The 21538-nt window shown below is 40.0% G+C and overlaps 2 protein-coding genes across 2 annotated transcripts in view; one reads left to right on the forward strand and one right to left on the reverse strand.

Moving 5' to 3' along the window:
- Nucleotides 1-1957: 1957 nt before the first annotated feature.
- casp8ap2 (caspase 8 associated protein 2) lies at nucleotides 1958-17734 on the reverse strand. The gene is made up of 10 exons (XM_031741641.2): nucleotides 17433-17734; nucleotides 16315-16388; nucleotides 15169-15243; nucleotides 14974-15074; nucleotides 11348-11422; nucleotides 10648-10763; nucleotides 8212-10526; nucleotides 4894-7582; nucleotides 2962-3061; nucleotides 1958-2879 (listed from the first exon to the last, which is right to left on the reverse strand). The coding sequence occupies exons 2-10, from the start codon at nucleotides 16346-16348 to the stop codon at nucleotides 2826-2828; spliced, it is 5559 nt and encodes a 1852-aa protein (XP_031597501.2). The 5' UTR covers nucleotides 16349-16388; nucleotides 17433-17734; the 3' UTR covers nucleotides 1958-2825.
- A 71-nt stretch (nucleotides 17735-17805) lies between these two features.
- Nucleotides 17806-21538, forward strand: part of mdn1 (midasin AAA ATPase 1) — a 53669-nt gene continuing 49936 nt past the window's right edge. Inside the window, exons 1-7 of the mRNA XM_039599171.1 lie at nucleotides 17806-18090; nucleotides 18287-18513; nucleotides 18689-18913; nucleotides 19750-19857; nucleotides 20169-20361; nucleotides 20439-20648; nucleotides 21034-21165. Coding sequence (XP_039455105.1) covers nucleotides 17995-18090; nucleotides 18287-18513; nucleotides 18689-18913; nucleotides 19750-19857; nucleotides 20169-20361; nucleotides 20439-20648; nucleotides 21034-21165 — 1191 coding nt within the window. The 5' untranslated portion in view covers nucleotides 17806-17994. The remainder of the gene's footprint in view (nucleotides 18091-18286; nucleotides 18514-18688; nucleotides 18914-19749; nucleotides 19858-20168; nucleotides 20362-20438; nucleotides 20649-21033; nucleotides 21166-21538) is intronic.

Consider the following 21538-nt stretch of genomic DNA (forward strand, 5'->3'; position numbering starts at 1 on the left):
AACCGGACATGTTGGGGGCGGTTGGTCAGGAAGTCCAGTAACCATTTGCAGATGAGGGAACTGATGCCTAGGTCTGTCAGTTTCCTTTTGAGTTGTGAGGGGTGGATTGTATTGAATGCTGAACTGAAGTCTATAAACAGCATTCTGGCGTAGGTGTTGTTGTTGTCCAGGTGTGTCCAATATTGAGAGGTTGCTGTTGTTGAGAGTTCATATTATTCCATAGACCTGTGCAACTGGTGACATTAAAACATTGAATGTACAGAAATGGTAATTAAATATTTTGGAGTTCAGCCTGTCAAAATCAGTGCATTATTAAATATTTTATGATTACATTTTAAAACTTTGCTTTCTGTTTTTTTCAGAAAATCCCCCCAATAGAAAAAAACTAGTCTTGAGTTTAGCTGGTCAAATTCTTTTAGAAACATCATATTTTACTGGGGAAATGCAAAAAAAAAAAAGTTTGTCTGGCAGCACAATGGAACCAGCTGCTAACAGATGAGACAGTCTCAGGATCAGCTGGGATCAGTTAGCCATTACAGGTCTGTCTTACTCTCATGACTGAAACGTTTCTTCCACTGAAAACGCTACCCCCAGATGAACAGAATCAACCTGGTTGATTGAGCATGCACCATGATATCTGCATTCAGTTTTCCCCAAAGTCACCTAACATAAGGGTACAATGCTGATGAACATTTTTTTTGTGTCTGCAGCGGAGAGCCATCACACATTTGGGGGAAAAACACACATTTCTCATCAAATGGGGTATCCCATGTCCAAAAGCAGAGAGGACACCCAGTGCTCAAAATGCAGCATCCTCAACAGTCCCTAGGATGATAGTGATTACTGAGGCCAACGGCCCACTCAAGTGCAAACAAGCTCTAAATGTGACTGTTTACCTTGGGAAACAGAGCAAAGTACTAGTGAAATTTTTCCATCCAATTTTGTGACAGAAAAAGCAGAAGAAAAGTTTATTACCCAAATATTCTATTCTGTGAGTGAGAGACAGCACACTCTTGTTACAGTTGAGGATGAAATCTAAACTAAATAGGCTGCAGATCAGAACCTGGATATTTTTCTCCACTTTCTTTCTGCTGGAAGCACATGCAATCAAATCAGCGAAATATGTGAACACTCTATTATAAAGGGGGTCAGGGGACCCTGTGTCCTTGAAATGATTGGTCTGTCTTAGACCAGTGTGGTGGAAGTGGAGCTTCAATGATTGAGTGCACCAGAAGGCACACCCACGGTGAGGTCTGAAAGAGAACCAGGGCTTAAAATGAGATTTGGCAGGTTGGTGAACCCTAAATGCTGGTGTAGCAAACGAGCAATGTAAATAAGAAAGATGCTGTACTGTGATTTCTACACAAAATATCCAGTTAGTTCTTTGTGGTTTGTCCACACATAATGCTTTGAAACACATGTATCACCATTTTCTCTTTTATAAAACACTTGACAAAAACGTGCAGCGTGATGGCAAGACAAGGGGTAACATTGTTTTCTCTGCAGTATCGCCTGGAAGCAGAACCGAGGATCATTTGGACAAACCTTTGGTGACATCACTGCAAAACATATTAATCACTGAAGAAAACAAATGAGACGGAGGATTACAGCATAGTTTTGACCCATCGTAACCCCTGCACGTAATGACATAACATCCATATTGTTAATTTTATATGCCTTCAGAAATTAGCAAGTTAAATGTGACTTGTTGTGGTTCAGGAGTTTTAATGGAATGAGGAAGATTAGTTGTACAAACCTTCATTTCAGCCTGTAAAATGTCCTTGACCAAGATGCTGAACCCACAGTTGGATCATTGCACCCATCAGATTTAAAAAGCACATAGCAATAGGAAAACAAAGCACCTGAATGACTGTATTTGATTGGATGAATCCAGCTTGTATGCCTTTCAGTGGAAAGTGCTTGAGTGCCCAGTTAGATTAGAAAAGTGTGACACCAGTCCATTAAATAAATAAAACTTTTATTTTCAGTAAAGAATTATTTACAATATGTCATTACATAGTTTTCGTTAGTAACAAGCAAACTTGTCACTGCAGCTCACAGACACGAGGGTTCATTCATTCACACAAACACACACACACACACTCACAAATTAATAAATGAATGTACTGATGTATTGTCCTTTACTTGGAGTGAACATGTAAACACTTGGCAATCTTCAAAATGTATGAAGCACTCCCTTCCCACACACAAACACATCTATTAAAACAAGATCCAACATTTAACACAAAATTTAACACTGACTCCAAGTCAAAAGGCTAAAACTATGAGCCCTGTAGATCAAGGTTTAATGGCAGGTCATATGTTAACTTCTAAACTAAGAATCTGACTCAATATGTAAAATATAGTGAGCATACTTGTTTTGGAACCTGAAATCTTCCCATTACGAGGGTAGTTTCCCCCAGATGCTTGGAGAAAAACAAATTTACGGACGTGTGAACTAACATTGTGACTCGTTAACTTTTTTGAGATCTGCAATGTCTGCAAAAGTTGAGATAGGAAGGTAAAAAAGGTGGAATCCTGTGGCCCACATCACGTCCTTCTGTGATGATCCTGTGTGGCTTGCTAAAAATCTCAAATGCGTCTTTTGAATTCCTTTCTCAACAGCACGAGTGGGTACAGTTCTGTATCTGTAACACAATACCCTTAAGAGACTATGAATTCTCAGCCTTTGACTCAAACCAAGCTCCAGATCATGACAGATACAGCACTCTGTGTGGTGACTGAGTCACCATATCACCTTAATTATTGGCACATGTATGAATATGCTCCAAAATAAGAACCATATACACAAATATTCAGAGGCATCAGGTGTCCATCTTCTTAAAAAGCTTCATGAGCTGATAAAATCTGTGAGCAATCTGGGGAAAACAAACAGTTAACAGTTACTGGATGCTTACACTAAAAAAAGTAAAGAAAAAGAAAGAAACAAGATTTATCTACCTGGCCTGATGGCTTGTTAAGTTTCTCTGACAAAGCAGAGAAAGTCTCGCGTGAAGCGCCTTTTGTCTTCATGTCCATGAGAATAGCTCGATCTTCATCTCTGATGAAGGAGATGAAAGATACTGAGTAGTCTATTTAATTAGCTAAACTTCTTACACAGTAACAATACAAATAATCATTAGTGGCAGCCCTATAATGTAGAATGAAACATTAAAAACTAAATACTTTCGGTGAGACTATTCTGATTAGATGAGCATAAACTACCACATCAAAATCTCTTCTTTGATAACAAGGCTGAATTTTGGCAACTGGTAAATCTAAACACTTGTACAAGGTACACAGACACTATACATTCAGATTTCTGCAAATTTGCCACCACAATGAATTAAACAGCCAAAAAATGTAATATTTATTAATGTCCATGTGTTCTAGCCTTCAGATAGTTATTGATCCCAAGAAGCCTTATCTCTGTATTAAAATTACTTTGATTATTATATTGTTAGTTTCATCAATTAATTTTGAACTTCTAAACATGGGGGACAGTGTGCAAAATTAGGCTACGTTCACACTGCAGGTCTTAATGCTCAATTCCGATTTTTTGATCAAATCCGATTTTTTTTGTCTGCTTGTTCACACTACAAATAAAATGCGACAGCAAACGCGCTCTAGTGTGAACGCTCAAAGCGGCCCACATGCGCAAAAGAAGACGTCACACAACACGCTCTGTTTAGACCCAGAGCAAACAGTATTGTTTGACTGATGGCCCTTAATATGAAGACTTCGGACTTTACATTTCCCAATTTTTGCTTTAAGTTATTTTGTTATTTACATAATAATGTAAATAACCTAAAAATTATCCTTATTGCTGTTTTAGAGAGGAGCGGTGCTTCAAAGGATAGTTGCAGATTTCTGTCAGAATCTGCAGATTATACAGTACAAATAAAATGTTCACGTTGTCTTCCCAACAGTTTCACTAACATCTACACTGGATGGCCAGGAAGCATTCGTGTTGTCTTCTCGGGTGCTTCTCCGGTGCTGATAATTGGCGTCTGTCTTGTGTCAGTAACGTAAAAGACGGATTTAATGCGACATGACCGTTCAAACAGCAGTCGCTTTCTAAAACATCGGATATGTATCGGATTCAGTACCACATACGAAAGTGACCCAGGTCGGATTTGTGCCGTTCACACTGTCATACCATGATCGGATACGGGTCGCATAGGGTCAAAAAAAAAATCGGATTTGATGCGCTTTCGCCTGCAGTGTGAATGTAGCCTTAGTTTCAACTCCCCCCAAAAATACAGACATATTTGATAAAGCTCTTGTAGTGAATGGACCAGCACTCATATAGAGCCTTTTGAATCTTAGCACTCAAAGGACTTCCTATGTTTATACAGTGTACAGCAGTAAAAGCCAAACTGACAGCCACTTGAACAGCACATATACTAGAGCTGTAACCTCAACACTGACAAGTCAGTTGGTTTGTTGACATGCTCATTCAAGGAGAGAGAAAAAATGTTTCATCAATAGGCTGCCGGTGTTAGAGCAAACTTATTTAATGTTTAGATGGAGTTGACTTCAAACCAGCTGACACCATTTCAGTGTGGCTTTATTTTGAATATAAAGCCACACAGCTTAACAACCAGTGAGCCCTATTAATCTATATCAGCTTTGTTAGAAAGATGACATTTTATGTTTAAGATTGAGAATAAAGTTAGACCAGTATGGCCATGGATTAAAGATATGCAGTGTCTAGGAGTAGCAGTGTTGAGTGTTAATCTGTGAGGCTGACAGGTCCATCACAGGTCAACTTCTATTTGAAATTTTCTGCTGAAATATTGTCAAACCAATACTGAGTATATGTAACTAGTATTCATTCTTCTATTCAAATACTCCTTGGACAGAGAGAACATGATGCACTTCACTACTGACCTAGTCCAGGCCATCACCACCTCGCCCTTCTTCCTGATGACATTCTTGGCAGACAGACTGCTGGGAGACAGACAGCCCATAGATGATTTGGAATCTTCATCTGCTTCCTTGGAAGGAAGCACTACTTCTGGACTCTTTTTTTCCTTCTTCAACCTCTTCGCTTTTGATTTGTCCTGGTACTTCTTTCGTTTTCTGCCTTTGTTGGGTGAACTGCTCGTGTCCTCCGCTATGACGAGGCTCCTCTCTGACTCAGATATGTCCACATCATTGTTCTCCGAGTCAGACACGTGTGAAGACAATTCTCGGCTCCTCTGATTTGTGTAAGAGCTTTCAGTAGTTTGACAGTTACCTGACACAGCACATTTAGAGGGAATGAGTTTATTCTGCGACTTGTGTGAGACAGTTTTTGAAGGGCTTGTGTTTTCATCGCTGAAATGTGTCTTACTACCACTCTCATTAACAACTGTGCTTTCAGAAATGTTGTTCAAACTCTTATCTGAAGGAGAACCGTCAGACAGATTTTTCAGGGTCTCTTTGGAAAAAGTGTGTTGAGTTAGCATATCATCTGGCTGATTTTTTAATAGTGTTAAGTCTTTCACTTCAGTGAGACAGACACTGGATTCAGTACCAGCTGGACACAAAACAGAGCTTTCAGCAACGTTAGAGAAACTGCCCGCCAAAGAGACAGCTTTCTCCAACTTTTCTGTAACACCAGCTTCACTATCCTGAGCTGCAGTGTTATCTTCTATGTGCTGCTCCTCTGTTAGTGTTTCACTTAAGCTTTCATCAGCAGTTAGAGTGCTATCTGCTCCTGGATTTGCCTGCCGAATCTTCACAATGAAATGATCGTTGGACTTTTCCATCACTAGCGCCTGCATCGTCATGTCGGGCTTAAACACAAAAGACGTGGCAAGTGTTTCTGAGGGCAAACTGCTGCTAGAGCCACAGCTGGAATTATCAGTGTCAAGAGCCAGGTGTATGTCGTGCTCTGTGGCGTCCTCCCCGTCCAGCAGGGCATCCTCGCATATGTGGGCGCTGATGACGTTCTCTGGAGTGGACGTGACATGCATACTTGAGGTGGATGGCTGTAGGAAGCTGAGGTGGCTGTCAGATTTCAGAGGTGATGGAATGGTGAGGGACACGGCCAAATCTTCAGCTAGAAGTGAATATGACTTCTGTGAGGCCAAGTTGGCCTGTAACAGCACTCGATTTTGCGATGGAACTTCTAACAGACAATTTTCATCAAGTAAAGCCGGGTTCAGTGTGTTCTGATCTTTTGAGCAAGGGGAGGACATTTTGCGAGGTGAAATACTAGACCAGGTGGCAAAAAGTTTAGAAGGGGTATCAAATTTAGCCGGGGAAAGCAGCTTAGATTGATAATCAAATTTTGATGGCGTGATGATGCTTATGTTTCTTTCTCCATCTTTCCTTGGAGTACCGAGGGACCAAGCAGTGTTTTCTCCAGCGATACCACTGCTTTCTAACAAGTCAGAACCTTGCAGAAGACACTTGAAAATTTCACCCATTTGAGAGTCTCTGACCAGATTGAATGTTAAACTAGAAGCTTGTTGTTCGGTGAGTAGCTCAAAGTCAGTTCTGTCAAGCAAAGAGCCATTCTGAGTGACCACCAAAGAAGGTATATTATTTTTTTCAGGAGTTGCTGGTGGATTTTTAGGAAGAAGGAACTCTGCTTTTGTATTTGGGGAGCTCAGTGGATGCGACTCAGACCCGTGTGTGATTCTGATGTCCTTGCCTCTGCTTCCAAGGCCTTTTTTGTAAGGCACCACAGCACAGGATTTGGCCTGATTCAGGCTGGTGGAAGCCGGCTGTGCTTGGTTCGACTCATATGATGCCTTTCTCGCAGGAGGCTGTTGAGATACATTTTCACCGTCACTGGATCTTTTGTCCTCTGGCAGAGTTCTTGAGGCTTTGCAAAAGCTCTTCAGCGTCGTGTGAATGTCCACAAACAAGTAGTCAACTTGGACATTCACAAAGTCCCACAGCTTTTGCTTCAGGTCCACTGCTTGTTGTTCAAAAATTCGTTTCACAATGCCATTATTTGACACTTTGCCAAACACAGATTCAATGAGTTTCTTCAGCCTGGACTTGAGCTCCCCTGGTTGATCACATATCTTACCAAAATGAGCACCATCCACAAACTCTAAAAAAGATCTTTGGAAATTATCCATCATTCCATAGAAACTCTTTCTGGGGAAAGTTTTGTGAAGCTTCATGTACTTTTTTCGGATCTCAGCGCGAACTAACTTGAATGTCTCCATTATTTCTTCGATGGTACAAAAAGAAGCTTTACTTGCTGCGGGACAAACCGTTTTAAAACGACTTTTTGGACTTTGTGTCGTTAAGCCTGCTATTTCGCGACTTTCTTCAGAAGCAGCCCGTCTCTCTGCAAGCTTCTTCTTTAAAACAGAGTTCGGACTTGACTTATTTCTGACTGGCTGTGCTAGTTTTGCCTTCTTTGTTGCAGTAGTAGGTGAACTTGCCGCCGTCTCATCACTTTCACTTAAAATTTCTCCTTCCTCGAGATCTGTGTCTGAACGACTTGAATTCAAGTCAGACACTTTATCCACCGAGTTTACTGCGTCGCGCTTTGCAGGAGAACCTGGATATTTGTTCTCCTTATTGACATCCAACTTCTCTGAGTTGGCATCAACAGCTGTACTGGAAAAATCTGCACAGGAAAGAAATAGATAATAGTCAGATAGAAGAGTCAAACAAATGTATAAGATGGTACATTTTTGTATTTTTTTTTATAGAAAATTCAAGAGCTCATTTTAAACCCAGAACAGTAAAAAAGATATATGGTAAATGGCCTGTATTTGTATAGCGCTTTACTTAGTCCTTATGGACCCCAAAGCGCTTTACACTACATTCAGTCATCCACCCATTCAGACACACATTCACACACTGGTGATGGCAAGCTACATTGTAGCCACAAGGGCGCACTGACAGAGGCGAGGCTGCCGGACACTGGCGCCACCGGGCCATCTGACCAAAGATCCACTGTGAATGCTAAAAGCACTACTGTAACGTAACAGGTAATGCTAATTAAGGTAAAGATGCATTTTATAAAGGTGAAATGAGGTGTTCAATTTCTAAAAATACATGGCGCTGATGCAGTTGTGACAGAGGACAGGCAAAGAAAAGACACAGTGAGATGAGAAATGAGATGAAATTAGGAGTTAGTAAAGAGAAGGTTTATAGTAAAGCTTGTAAGCAGTATACTTGGCAAGACGGAAAGCATTTAATGAAAAACTGGCCAGTTTTGAAATATAGATTACTTGAAATGAGGATAACTACCTTTTTGAAGGCTCTTTACATGACCAGGCTTGCTATGCACATGGAGAAGACATCTCTTGATTACCCGTACTGGACTCCTCAAAGGACTGATGGCATCTGGGATTCTCTTCAGATTACTCAGTGTGCGCATCATAGAGTCCTCATCATGTACTAATAGCACAGAGCTTGAAGGCTTCAAATGATTTTCCTGTCCATTTCTAGGGCTGAAGCTCTTGCTGGGTGTGGTGGTCATGTCACTGTAAATTTTTAGTAGAGTCTTCTCCTCTGTTGTGCTGCTAACTTTGGACACTCCGATACAGCTAGTCGAAGAGCTCGGCTCAACTGAGTTAGCGCTACTGTCTCCGGTGTCTTCATTTGTCTGTGTTAAAACGTAAATAGCCTCTTTCAAACTCAATCCTTCTTGTGGAAGGGACTCCAGGCTGATTGTGCTGGACACTGTATCTGCATCTTTACGACAGTCTTGCTTTTCACAATTCCCTTTCAGATGAATGGAACTAGAAGAAGCAGGAGAACCTTGCTGACAGACCTGAGATTTGATTGCCGGGGCAGTCTGACACACAGGATTGGTTTCGTCAGTCATATCTGTTTTCTTTGGCTGTGATGAATCGGCATCTTCTGCACGTGAATCCAAAGACGCGTTCTGCAGTACTGCAGCTTCAAGATGCTCCACAGTGGACTCCACAGTAATCTCAGCACATGAATCAGCAGTATTTTCGCAGTAAGCTTTTTGTAGGTCATAGCTTGCAATCTGTTTAGAAAGCCTTCCTGACTTGTCAACTGGATTTATGGGGTCTGTGGCCCCCGCCATTCCACATTCAGCTGCCTTGCTGTCTGGGACTAGCTTAATATTTTCTTCATTATTTTTTGACACATCTGGTGCTTTTCCATAACTATTCTCTGGTGATTTTGCTGCAAGATGTGCATTCACTTGCTTTGCTGTAATATCCAAGGGTTGGCTGTGAGTTGAGGTAGTTTGGACTGAATTGTCAGCTACAGCAGTTTTATTACAGACTGTGTCTTTTTCCTGAATACCTTCCACATCTGATGCCTCAAGTGTCCTCTCAAAACTCGAAACTTTGTGGTTCTTCAGAGACTGCTCTGTAATATCTCTCAACTCTCCTTCTAATTCAATGTTTTCTATGTCATCAATGACACACATGTCTTCCATGTTAGGCTGCAAATTCTCTTCCTCTGATCCATTTTCAACATCTTTGCCCACTGGTACAGGATCTTTCAGGCTCCCACCAAAAGGTAATACTGGCTTCTTAATCGGTGAAAGGGTTAAATTCAAAGTTTCCATAAAGCACAGTTTCCTGTTTGGACTAGTTTCCTCAGAGTTTTTCTTACTTATATTGGCTTCTTCAGGTGATGTTTTAAAGACCGTGTGACTCTTTTCGCATCTGTCCTTGTCACTTTTACTTGATTCTTTTGTTCTCAGCTTCTCACATTTTCTGCTTGTTTGGGACTGACTGTCATTGATATGATTTCTTCTTACTTCATCTTTATATTGCCTTTCCCCTTTCGACTGATGATCTCTCTGTCTAGCCCCTTCCCTCTCTTTGGAGGAATCTCTGTAGCGTATGACATGTTGATCTACGGAAGACTTTTTCCAGTCCTTTGAGTTGGAACTTCTGGAAGAGCTGCTAGTAGTCTTGAGTTTTTGAAGCTCTCGGCTGTAGCTCTCTTTTGAGCTGTGAGATGCACTGTGTTTAGGGCCCGATGCAGCCGTTTTAGCTTTATCGTGTCTCCTGCCATCTTTTTTGTCATCAGAAGAAGCTGTAGTTTCCAAAATTGTGGGTGAGGATTTAACCTCATCTGATCTGCGGTGCCCATCATGCGAGTAGCTTTTTCTTTGATATGACTTTGACTCACACCTTTGTACCGAGTCTTTGTCTGCTCTGTGAAATCTGTCATTGTTGGCATCTGAAACACTTCTATGTCTCCTATGTATTGATTCAGATTGTTGACTGGGATGTCTGTGGTCTCGGTGACTGGATTTGTGTTTATCTGACTCCATCTGTTTGTCAGTTACTTCACTGTCTCGTTTTGAATGGCTATGACAAGAAGCTTTAGATCCTCTGGGCAAACTATGACTTTCTTTCCTCATGGGCTGACGTGCATCTCTTGGAGGCTGGTCTACGCTGGGAGGTGATTTAGGCAGAGGTGGAAAATTACTGGATGGCGGTAGTGGTGGAGAAGGAGGCGGATGGGATTGTGGAGAAACCAGCCTACTGGTGGAGCTGTGACTGGAGAGATTTGGATCCCGCACATTTTGTATGGAAGATGGATAATGATGATGCTGCCCTCTCTCAGACCTGCAAAACCCAACAACCAAAACATTGCTGTTTCAGTATAGCCAATAATTGATGTCACACCTTGCTACGTGTCTTATGATATTGCCTTTATACAAACATTAACCAGTAAGAACCAACGTACCTCTGACTCAGCCTCTGAATCTCTGCATCTTTTCGTATCACCTCCTTTCTAGCCGTTTGTAAAAGTGCAGAGATGTTTTTTTTGAGGGAGTAGTTCTCCTTTCTCAAACCTGTATTCTATATTCAAACAGAAGGCACACAAAATGTTAGTGGTAAAATGAATTCATATAACCAAACCATGCAGTTCAATAATGTAGACCCATTCCACTTACAGAAAACACAGGTTTTCTTAAAACCAAACTGTCTTAGTGAAGATAGTAGTGTTTATTGTAACTTTGTCCTAAGTTTCTTGAAGACATTTCATCTTTCATCTGAAGGTTCTCAGATGAAAGGTCAAGAAATCCAGTCCCTTTCTTTCCAAGCTCCTTAGATTACCATGACCTGGAGGACTGAGAATCTACACAGACATAAATACTACTGGCTGCTTATCCCAAAAGGAACAGATGTTTTTATTGGTCTGGGTGAAAACATACAATCCTTTAAGTTCATCACAAATTGGCTTTGTTTTCTACAAAGGTGATCGAGGCGAATCCAATTTTTCAGAAGATTTTTTTCCAAAACAATATGATAAAAGAAAGCTGGCCAAGTAAAATATATTGTAATTGAACCTTAATCATAATGAAACAACCTACTCGCTACTCCCCCTCCACACACACACACACACACACACACACACACAAAACCCCCCCAAAAAAACACACCTGTAACTCCAACTGCTCCAGTCTCCTGCGTAACTCTTTAATATGGTTTTGGGCTGTCCTGAATCCAGACTTCAGCTGCAGAGACACAAAAACAGCCCTATGAAACAGCTGGCATGATGATTTCTGGCAAACTTTCAACATCCTGTGATACCCAAGTGTTATTCTCTGCTTACACAAAAATGGCAATTATGATCCCAAATATTGAGCAAGGGTCACCTTTGAGCGTCACAGCTTCACTGATTCTTTTTGGAATTTGCTTGATTTATACAGAAATGATCAGAGATGTAGATCTAGATGTAGGACTAAATCAGTGTTTCCCAACCTTTTGGAGCCATGATACATATTTCACATTAGAAATAATCACACAGCACACAACCAAACAAAAATGTCACAAAAAACATATTGATCATTTTTCCTCGTGCGCCAGGTATAGGCTCGGTTTGTCCCCAGTATTTGCTTTCTTCTGACCACTACTGATGCTAGGGCTTTCATTTGGGTCGGCGTTTTCTCCAGGACCCAGGTCAGACTGACTACTTCTTCTTTTCAGATATTTATCTATTGCTATTATGAGCTGTGTCTTCTCACAGCGTGACTATTATGTAATTTCTTCTTCATCTTCTTCTGTTTTACTGGCAGTTGGCAATCGATTTTATTAGAGCAGGTAGTTGTACTGCCCTCTAGTGGAAGAGAATGTAATTGTTCTGCTCATTACTCACGTGATCGCTTAGAGTACTAATTTTATATTTATTGTAACTGACAAAGGATTTATTTTTAGCAATGCACTTCTAATTTCATAGACTAACCCATATTCACCTACCTACCAATAACAAGGCTTCTACACTTTGTAGAACATAACGATAATATAAAGACTATCGATGGACCGGTCTGATATACAGCATCTGTATCCGTCCAATCCTGACCTAAATTACTGGATCTGATATCGGGGACAAATAAAAAATGTAATCCAATCCATTAAATATCACAAAAGCACCTCACAAAACTTGCGACATGGCATAATCCAGCTAATGACCTTAGAATGAGAGGGAAACATGAAGATGAAACCAGGAGATGTCCTTACTGAATCATCAGAGCTGAACAGGTGATGTAGAAACAGGTTTACCTTTAAGGTAAGTAAGTAAGTAAACTTTATTTATTAAGCGCTTTTCACAGACAGACAGTCACAAAGCGCTGTACACAAATATTAAAATAGACAATAAAATCAATAGACATTATACACAACGTAAAAGATCAAATGTAAATAGTGTAAAAAATATAAAATATGTAGATCAACAAAAGGCTTGTTTGAACAGAAAAGTTTTTAACTGTTTTTTAAAAGAATCCACAGAGTCAAGTAAACGTAATTGTAGTGGTAAACTGTTCCACAGCCTTGGCGCAACAGACTGAAAGGCTCTGTCCCCTTTTGTCTTCAGTTGTGTACGGGGAACAACTAAGAGACTCTGAGTCTGTGAGCGGAGATGACGAGCAGCAGTGTATTTTATAAGAAGCTTGGATAAATAATCTGGGGCCTGGCCATTTAGTGCTCTGTATGTTAAAACAAGAATTTTAAAGCGAATTCTAAACTCTATTGGGAGCCAATGTAAAGAATATAAGATGGGAGTGATGTGAACATGCTTGGTAGAACGAGTTAGTAGTCTGGCTGCTGCGTTTTGTATCGCCTGGAGGCGGGAGAGAGATGATTTATCCAAGCTAGTAAACAGGGTATTACAGTAATCTAAGCGTGATGACACAAATGCATGAATGAGTTTTTCCAGTTCAGCTGAAGAGACCATATGTCGCAGTTTAGATATGTTTCTTAAATGATAGAAACAGGAACGAGACAAAGATTTTACATGAGAGTCAAGGCCCAGAGAAGAGTCAAATATTACTCCAAGATTCCGAATATTTGACTTGACTGATGGACAGAAGGAGGCAAGAACCTGACTAATTTTAGAATGTAGCTCAGGAGGAGCTATGATCATGGTCTCGGTCTTGTTAGTGTTTAGCACGAGGTAGTTGCTTGAAAGCCAATCAGAAACCTGGGTTAAGCACTGGACTAGGGTGGACAGCCTATCCAGCTGATGAGGCTTAAAGGACATATACAGCTGAATGTCATCGGCATAGAAATGATAAGACAGGTCGCTAAAAGATTGAATGATACCAGCTAAAGGAAGCATATAAAAAGGAAATAGTAATGGACCTAAAACTGAACCCTGTGGGACCCCACAGGTCAGGGCAGCAATGTCAGAGGTGAACCTGTCAGTCCTAACAGAAAAGGTCCTGTCTGATAAGTAGGAAGAAAACCAGTCTAGGGCAGAGCCAGATACACCAGCTAAAACCTTGAGCCTGTTAAGTAGGATTTTGTGGTCGATGGTGTCAAAGGCTGCACTAAGATCAAGCAAAATGATCACAGAACAATTCCCAAGGCCAGATGCCATTAACAGATCATTATAGACTTTTAAGAGAGCAGTCTCTGTAGAGTGCTGCTTTTGAAAGCCAGACTGAAAAGGGTCAAGAATGTGTAATTTACATAATAGAGACCTGAACTAAGGTGGCATGAATGAGTTGAAGAGAAGTTATGAACTGTTTCTGAGAGACAAATAACATCAGGATCCTTTTCTATCGAGCTAACAGCTGGTAACTGTGCAGGGGTGGGTCTAGCAAAGTTGCCAGGGGGCCAGGTAGGGCAATAACAGGGAAAGGGGGGCACAAAGAAATACTTTTCTTTCTTATTCTCATTTAAAATGTCTAGCTTTTAATAAATAATTATCTGAATCTTACAACCAAAGTGGTCAACTTATGTACAATTTATAGAAATCATACATATATATACCAACAAAACAGTGTACATCACTGTCACAACAACATTTGTTTTCATTCAAAGGCTTTATGGCTTTTTCTATAATACCTGGTGGGCTGGTCTCTAGTCAAAATGCCTGGGCCGAGTCCCGGTCCCAGTATAGCCCTGATCTTGATAAAAGATGAGTATCATGAAACCATGTTTGCATTTATTTGCACTGCTTTCCACTCTGGATGTCCATTTATGTTAAGCTTTAAGTATAAAAGGGTCCATTATACAACTTGGAGTTTTTTTTAAGTTGTTGAATATTAACATTATTTTGTGCTGATATTGCACTTCTTTTTTTTCAGAACCAAATAGTTTTGGAAATCTGCATAAAATTGCATTTTAAATTACTTTTTGAATATTACTTAAATACTTAGAATTAAGGTTTGGCTAAAAGTTTAAATAAAAAGATCAACTGCGAAATATTTTGGGTGCAGTGTACTTTTTGCATACAAGTATAATAGAATAGCTTTAGTGTTTTGTTTTTTGAAACTTGAGCATAAACTTGTACAAAATGCAGCAAGACATTTAAAAAACAGTTTTATTGATTATAAAAGACTGTATCCGATTCATATCAATACTAGCAGATATCCAAATTTATGATATCAGTATCGAACATAAAAAAGTGGTATCGTGCCATCTCTAATAAAGACTGAAACACAGCAGCAGAGTCGAGCTCACTCCCCAAAAACCAAAACAGCTTATCAGTGCCTCACAGCTAATTATCAGTACAAAAAATTCCCATGTTAAAAAATAAATAATTCCCAAATGAGCAACTGCTTACCTCAGCATATGATGACTCTCTGTTCTGCTGTTCCTCTGTCACAATTTCTTCATACAGATCCATTGACTCTTTCAACTGAGAACCAACAAAAGGTGGCTCCTCTGTAAAAAAGAAAAAAAGTGCTCAGACTACAACAGCAAGAGTAGTGGTAATATGCATCCGATCAAAGTGAAACCATTTCAGAAAGACTTTTACCTGCACTTCTGTTAAAACCGATGTCCAGACCATCGTATATATCCACAGACTCCTCGCTTACTTCAGATACCAAGACTGTAGATATTATACATCATTAGTTAAAGAGTTTCTACACATAAGTCATAAGTCATGATTATTTTAGCGTCTGAAAATCTTACATTCATGTAAATTATGTTTTATAAGGAATGTTTTTATGTACATACATAAATAAAACAGTAGATAATAAGCATACTGGTTTTATTTAAATTATAAAGTTTCAAACTGAGACAGATTAAGAGCCGTGAGAAAGTAGTAGAATTACGTGTCCACCTAATGAGACAAATGAAGTACAAGAACTTAACTAAAATAATCATTTTGTTTTACTTTACATTTTAAAACCACCAAGAGCTTCTGGTCTTTGTGCAACTGGCTGGTATGTAAAATTGTAGCAGTCTGGCAAGTAATGATGAAGCTTGTCCATTTAAAACTTCCACAAACTTTAAAACACAAGTCTGAGTAAGGTTGTCACATTTGGTGCTTCCACTTAAAAGGCAAGCTGCAGTATTGCAAGCATGCAATGCAAGACATATTAAAGTGAACATGAAACACTTCATGTATAAAGGCTAATTTACATCACGGAGGGTAGGGTTCAATGCAGCTAGAAAAACAACAAAGAACCACTGAATGTTTAAGAGATAGACAGTGAAAGATGACAGTATATCCTTTGTTTTGACATAAACACATTGTTGTAGCCAGAAGCAGCACAGAAGTGACTGCCTTAAACTGATTTTTAGTCTTAGTGTTGTTTTCTTCTGAGTTATTGGTTCTGTTATTAGTTAGCTAACATAAACTAATGTACGTCTACTGACTGCAACCACCCAAACACCAGTCCAAAGACGAATAAAAGCATGAAATTAATAACTAAAAGCATGCACGTTTACAACCTGGACTTTCAACTAATCTTTTTAATGCCGAGCACTGACAGTGTATGGAGGCCCAAACAATAATTTAAGGCTATGGAAAATAGGACATTCAGCTTGTTGCTAATGATCAACAAAAATCAGTCTTAAGCAATTTTGATAGAGTATCTACAAATGTGGGATTTCATTCGTTTTCATTTAATTTTGGTGAATAATTCCAAGTTCTTAAGTAGCAATGTATACTTACGACCAGATGCATGACTGGTGTCAACGTTCTCCATCCTGTCAAAGATCCCTGTGGCACAGTTTCTTAAGGACTACCTGATGTCAAAGCCAAAGGGACATTGATGGTTGTTATTGTCAAAGCCAAAACAAAAAGATTGATGCAAAAGGTGAATAAAGAAAATCTTAAAAGTCTGCTCCACAAGTTTCCATAAATTACTGTTACTTTGGGCAAAAAGATCCAGTAATAGTAATAGGCCCTTTTACTTAATCAACATTAGCAGGAGAGCAACAGTGTTTATTTTGGTAAGATAATTATTTTTAACAAGACTTTTTCATTGTTCAAGTATTTCTGAGATAACTACTTTTCATACATGAATAATAATATATATGCTACTTTTCATACATGAATAATAATATATATGCAGATCCACATCAGAAATGGGTGAAGTGCTGGGCAAAAAACAAGCCGCCAATTAAAGATCGATAGACAACTAGATAAATAAATAGATACACAGTTGAATTTTGCCAGAGATCGACTGTGACATACACCTATTGGTATACACAATTACAAAGATAATGTAGGTTGAAAGACGGTTGATCTATTGGACAAATTGGGACTAATGGCGCTAACATGTTGCGCTAGCTAGAGTCTGTCCTACTGCTCAAAGACACCAAAGAACAAAGCAAAGCAGAATGATAATCTTATAACCTTCCAGGTTAAAACAAACGATCAAACTGTGGGCCCGAGTTAATTTCGTTGAATAAATATAACACTGTCTTTTTGAGTCTTTTGTTCCTAGCCTTGTTACCTTTGACCCGAATTAAACTAACACAAACACAAAAGACAAGGATGGCAAACAAACATCCCCTTTCACAACGTTTTTATCGTGTCAGACATTTCACGACACATTTGACCTATTACCTATTACCTATTAAGGCAACTGATGGACTGCTTATTTATTTTGTTTTGGTTTTTTTTACATTTCTGGACATTACTTCAAACAAATGAATCCACTCAGAACTGTCTGCTTAACTAACCCGGAGGAAACAAGAAAGTTGGTCAGCAAAAGAAGTGACTTAAAATTAGCCTGCAGAATATTAGAGTAACGTGGCTGTGATTTAGTCGTCTTACTAACTTACTTGCGTATTGTTGTGCCCTCCTGTTGTTTACAGCTGTAACGCCGCGCCAAGACTTCATTGCACAGGAAGTACCATTTTCCCGCGGTCTGTCACTGCAGCCTGTGCACTCCTCCTCTCCGCTTGCAAAAATATTCTTCAACACTTAGGTAGATTTGCGACACTGTCGCTCACTACCTTCGCGAGCAACTAACATTCTCCTACCGCCGAGTCAGAAAGAAAATGAAATGCGTTAAAGACAGAATTAACGCTCCACTCAAGCCCAAGTTGTTGCTTCTCTCCCGGAAAAATGGACAGCCAGGCCAGGGTCGTGTCATCACCACGCGACGTAAGGACAGAAAACGGAAGCTGTGTGGGAGGGGGAGGTAACGAAGTTGACCCGGAAGGAGTCTGGCTTCACTCACATGTGGATGGCATTTTAACGCCAGAGAACGTGTTTGTGTATTGAGATATACACGCGAGTGATGAACCTCTCAGTTCTCTTCAGTAGCAGGGACACATTATCACCAACACATCCCAGAGGCTGGTGTTTGCTGTAGCCCTCCACGAAAAGACACTTGAGAAGATGGAGAATTTAGTACTGAGTCTGTCATCACTGGGCACCATAGCGAGGCATGTTGACAAAAGTCACAGCCAACTGAGCCAGTACCTAGCAAAGCAGGTAAGATTTGTTATTTCCTGAGCATATTATGATGGAAATAATGTGTTTATGTTCACATTGAGACTCGGAATCGTTAACCTTTCCTTTACGTGTTAGCGATCACGACCCTGTAGATTACGTTCAGGCTCGGTAACCCACAGGATTTAAATATTTTGGGTTGATAGTAAAACGTGTGGCTCACGTGATGTCTCCTCAGATATGGAGTCAGCAGGACAGGCAGTGTATTCTGGATTGTTTGGCTCAGCTGCTGCTAGAAAAGGATTATACTCTACTGATTGCACGGCACTTGCGTCCTCTGACACTGGACCTGTTGGAGCGCAATGCTGAGAGGGTGAAAGCGGGAGGCAGCATCAACCATGACCTCCATGAGCGCCTGTGTGTGGCTCTCAGCAAGCTTCTCAGCATCAGTCCTGACGCACAAACGTAAGTGTTCTGAGAAAACTACTGATGTTGACTTTTGTCTTATTATTTTGATTAAATCCTGTGCTCATCAACCCAGTGCAGACCTGGAGACTCTTGATCTTCATTTGTGTAGTGACACTCTGACACAGTAAAGTAAACAGTGTATCCTGCCTAACTCTCAGCACCTCTCCTGAAGGTTTGGTGCAAGGTACTTGGACAATGCCCCTCCGGTGTTTCAGAGGCTCTTCTTCACCAGTGAGGAGTCATCAACTGTGCAGTATGGGCCCAGAAGGATGAAGCTGCGTGACCTAATGGGTGCCACTCTGCGTTTCCTCCAGAGTGATTGTGCCAAGTTCCGAATGCTCTGGGACTGGAGCCCCTGCATGTCCCTTCTGCTCACTAGTGATGTCATGGTGCGATGGTATGTGCCTGCGTCATGTTTAGACCAAGACATCATTAGATATAGATATTGGATTTTCAATATGGGAAAAAGCGCCCTGAAAAGAAAAAAAAAACAAAAAAACGGGAAGCTTTTTTTTTTTTTAAGGAAATAAAGGTGGAGCCTGCTCCTGTCAGGACTGACTTGGCTGCATGCTCAGGTTGGTGGAGAAGAGCACTCTTTAGCTGGCTACTCCACCTGGCTTAGTGGTTTCAAAAGCTTTTGCCACAACGTAAAGTCATTAATAAATCATAATAAACAAAATCAACTAGTTGCAATACTTGCACATATTTAGTCACAGCTAGTGTTAAAGTTGACTTCAGATGTGTTGAATTGATTTGAGTGCATAATGCCTAAAGCATGGAGCCTGTCTTGATATAACTCATTCCAGTCTCAATCCAAAATCCTGAGCCAGTATTCCAAATGAAAGCATTCCTGGGCAGACAAAAGATGCAGAACGAGAGAAAGAATGTTCATTTCTACATGTTAGCGTTTACCAAAAAATATTATATTTGGATAGAAGCCCTTTTTAATCATCACAAATTGGTTAGTAACTCTAATTTAATTACATATTTTGTCGTAGAAACTAACTCAGGATTATATTTACTTGATGATTTAATCACAAAATGCTGTTAAATAAAGCCAAAAGTATGCTATCAGCACATTAGTGTTGATATTCAAATTGCTTTCTGGTTTAGCTGCTCAAAATATTAACCAGTAATTTATAGCTAATGCTACTACATTTAACATTCAACATTTGGTCTTTGTTTTGTACTTGACCTGCAAATTACAGTTAATGTCACTTGTCCCTCTAACAGGTACACCGCCCACTGTTTAGCATTGGTCTCTCATATGACTGATAATCAGAAAACCATCTTCCTGAGGAAGGTGCTGACGAGTGATGAGATCCTACACATGAAAATGAAGTATGTACCGTGTGTTTGGTGTTGAATCTTGACCCTAGCGTGGCTCTAAAATCCCACATTTTTCAGATCACTGAATTCAAAAGTGTTACTGTAATGGGATGCTACTGTTGTATACACACAAACACATACACATGTATCACATAAATACATTTCACAATAAACAAAAATACAGGCCTTATAGGGTTATTGCTGTTATTTATTTATTTTTTTCACATTTTTATGAATATCTGAATTTATTTTATCAACAACAGTCGTGAATTGTAAATCTGATATTGTGGTGCTACATGCCTTTACCATTGATCGTTCTTTAGGGGTTTGGAAGAAACTCAGCAGCTGGAGGTTGAGAAGGCCCTGGTTTTAGCCAATCAGGGCTATGTGACGTGGTGCCAAGAGAAGGCCAACAAGTTTACTAGAGGCCAGGTGGTATCAGAGGACTTGTCGCAGAATGTAGTAGCAGTCTGTGGTGTTGTGCTACCCAGGATAGTTCCTAGGCAGCCTGAACAGGTATGTAATCTTTGCCATATATCAGTCTCTGCTGTTGTTTTTCTTTCGCTTTTCCTAATATTGGCGTCTACTTGTAGATTAATCAAAAGGATCTGGTGTTGGTTGACTCAACCTGCCGCAATCTGAGACGACTGGCCTTGGCCGTGGCCTCCCAGAAACCTGTACTGCTCGAGGGTCCTATTGGATGTGGTAAAACTGCTTTGGTAGAGTTTATGGCTGCTGTCACCGGACATGCCAGAACTACGGAGATCCTCAAGGTGCAGCTTGGGGATCAAACTGACAGCAAGGTGAGAGACATAAAAAGAAAAAAACATGTTGTTTCTTATGGTTCTAGAGGAAGTGATGAAGCATTACATTTGACATTTAATATATAAAACAAACATTTTACAAACTGTTAGAATTGTAGGATTTGCAGGTTTGCACCCATATGTACTCAAATCAGAACATCCTGGCCACTGTTGATGTAATATTCACAATATTTTGTTGATGTTGTGTTTTGTTTTGTTTTTTTGATGATATTTTGTTGACGCACCTTGTTGTTGTGATTTGATGCTCTATAAATAAAGTTGAATTGAAGGTGTTTCTTCCAGTTTCACCAACTTTTTGAGTTTTCTAATAACTCATTTAGTCTGAAGGCTGAACATTTCAAAATGTCCTTGTTTTATATCACAGGTACTTCTGGGAATGTACCGTTGCACTGATATACCAGGGAAGTTTATATGGCAGCCTGGAACACTAACACAAGCCGTGTCTTCAGGCCAGTGGATCCTCTTGGAGGACATTGACCATGCTCCTCTGGATGTGGTGAGTAAATACCCTACCTTTTTAAATATGAATAAATTGAAAACCATGGACTGGTATTTATAAACCATCCAAACAAAGTTCTCAAGATTACAGGTCCCATTTTGCATTGGTAGTGTGTTTTATTCTGGCCCAACATCCATGGGCAGTTGAGGATCACCTATTAACCTAACATGTATGTCTTTGGATTATGGGAGGAGCTAGAGTACTCAGAGAAAAGCCACGCAGGAAAACATGCGAACTGTACATAGAAATTCTCCAGTCGGGGGGTTTGAGCCATCAAGTTGTCGCTGTCAAGATGACACTGCTAACCGTTACACCACTGAGTTGTCACTGGCAAGGAAAAAACTAGCCCTAAAAAGTTATTTTTTTCTCT

This window comes from Oreochromis aureus, linkage group 15 (genome assembly GCF_013358895.1).
Source record: "Oreochromis aureus strain Israel breed Guangdong linkage group 15, ZZ_aureus, whole genome shotgun sequence".
Lineage (NCBI taxonomy): Eukaryota > Metazoa > Chordata > Actinopteri > Cichliformes > Cichlidae > Oreochromis > Oreochromis aureus.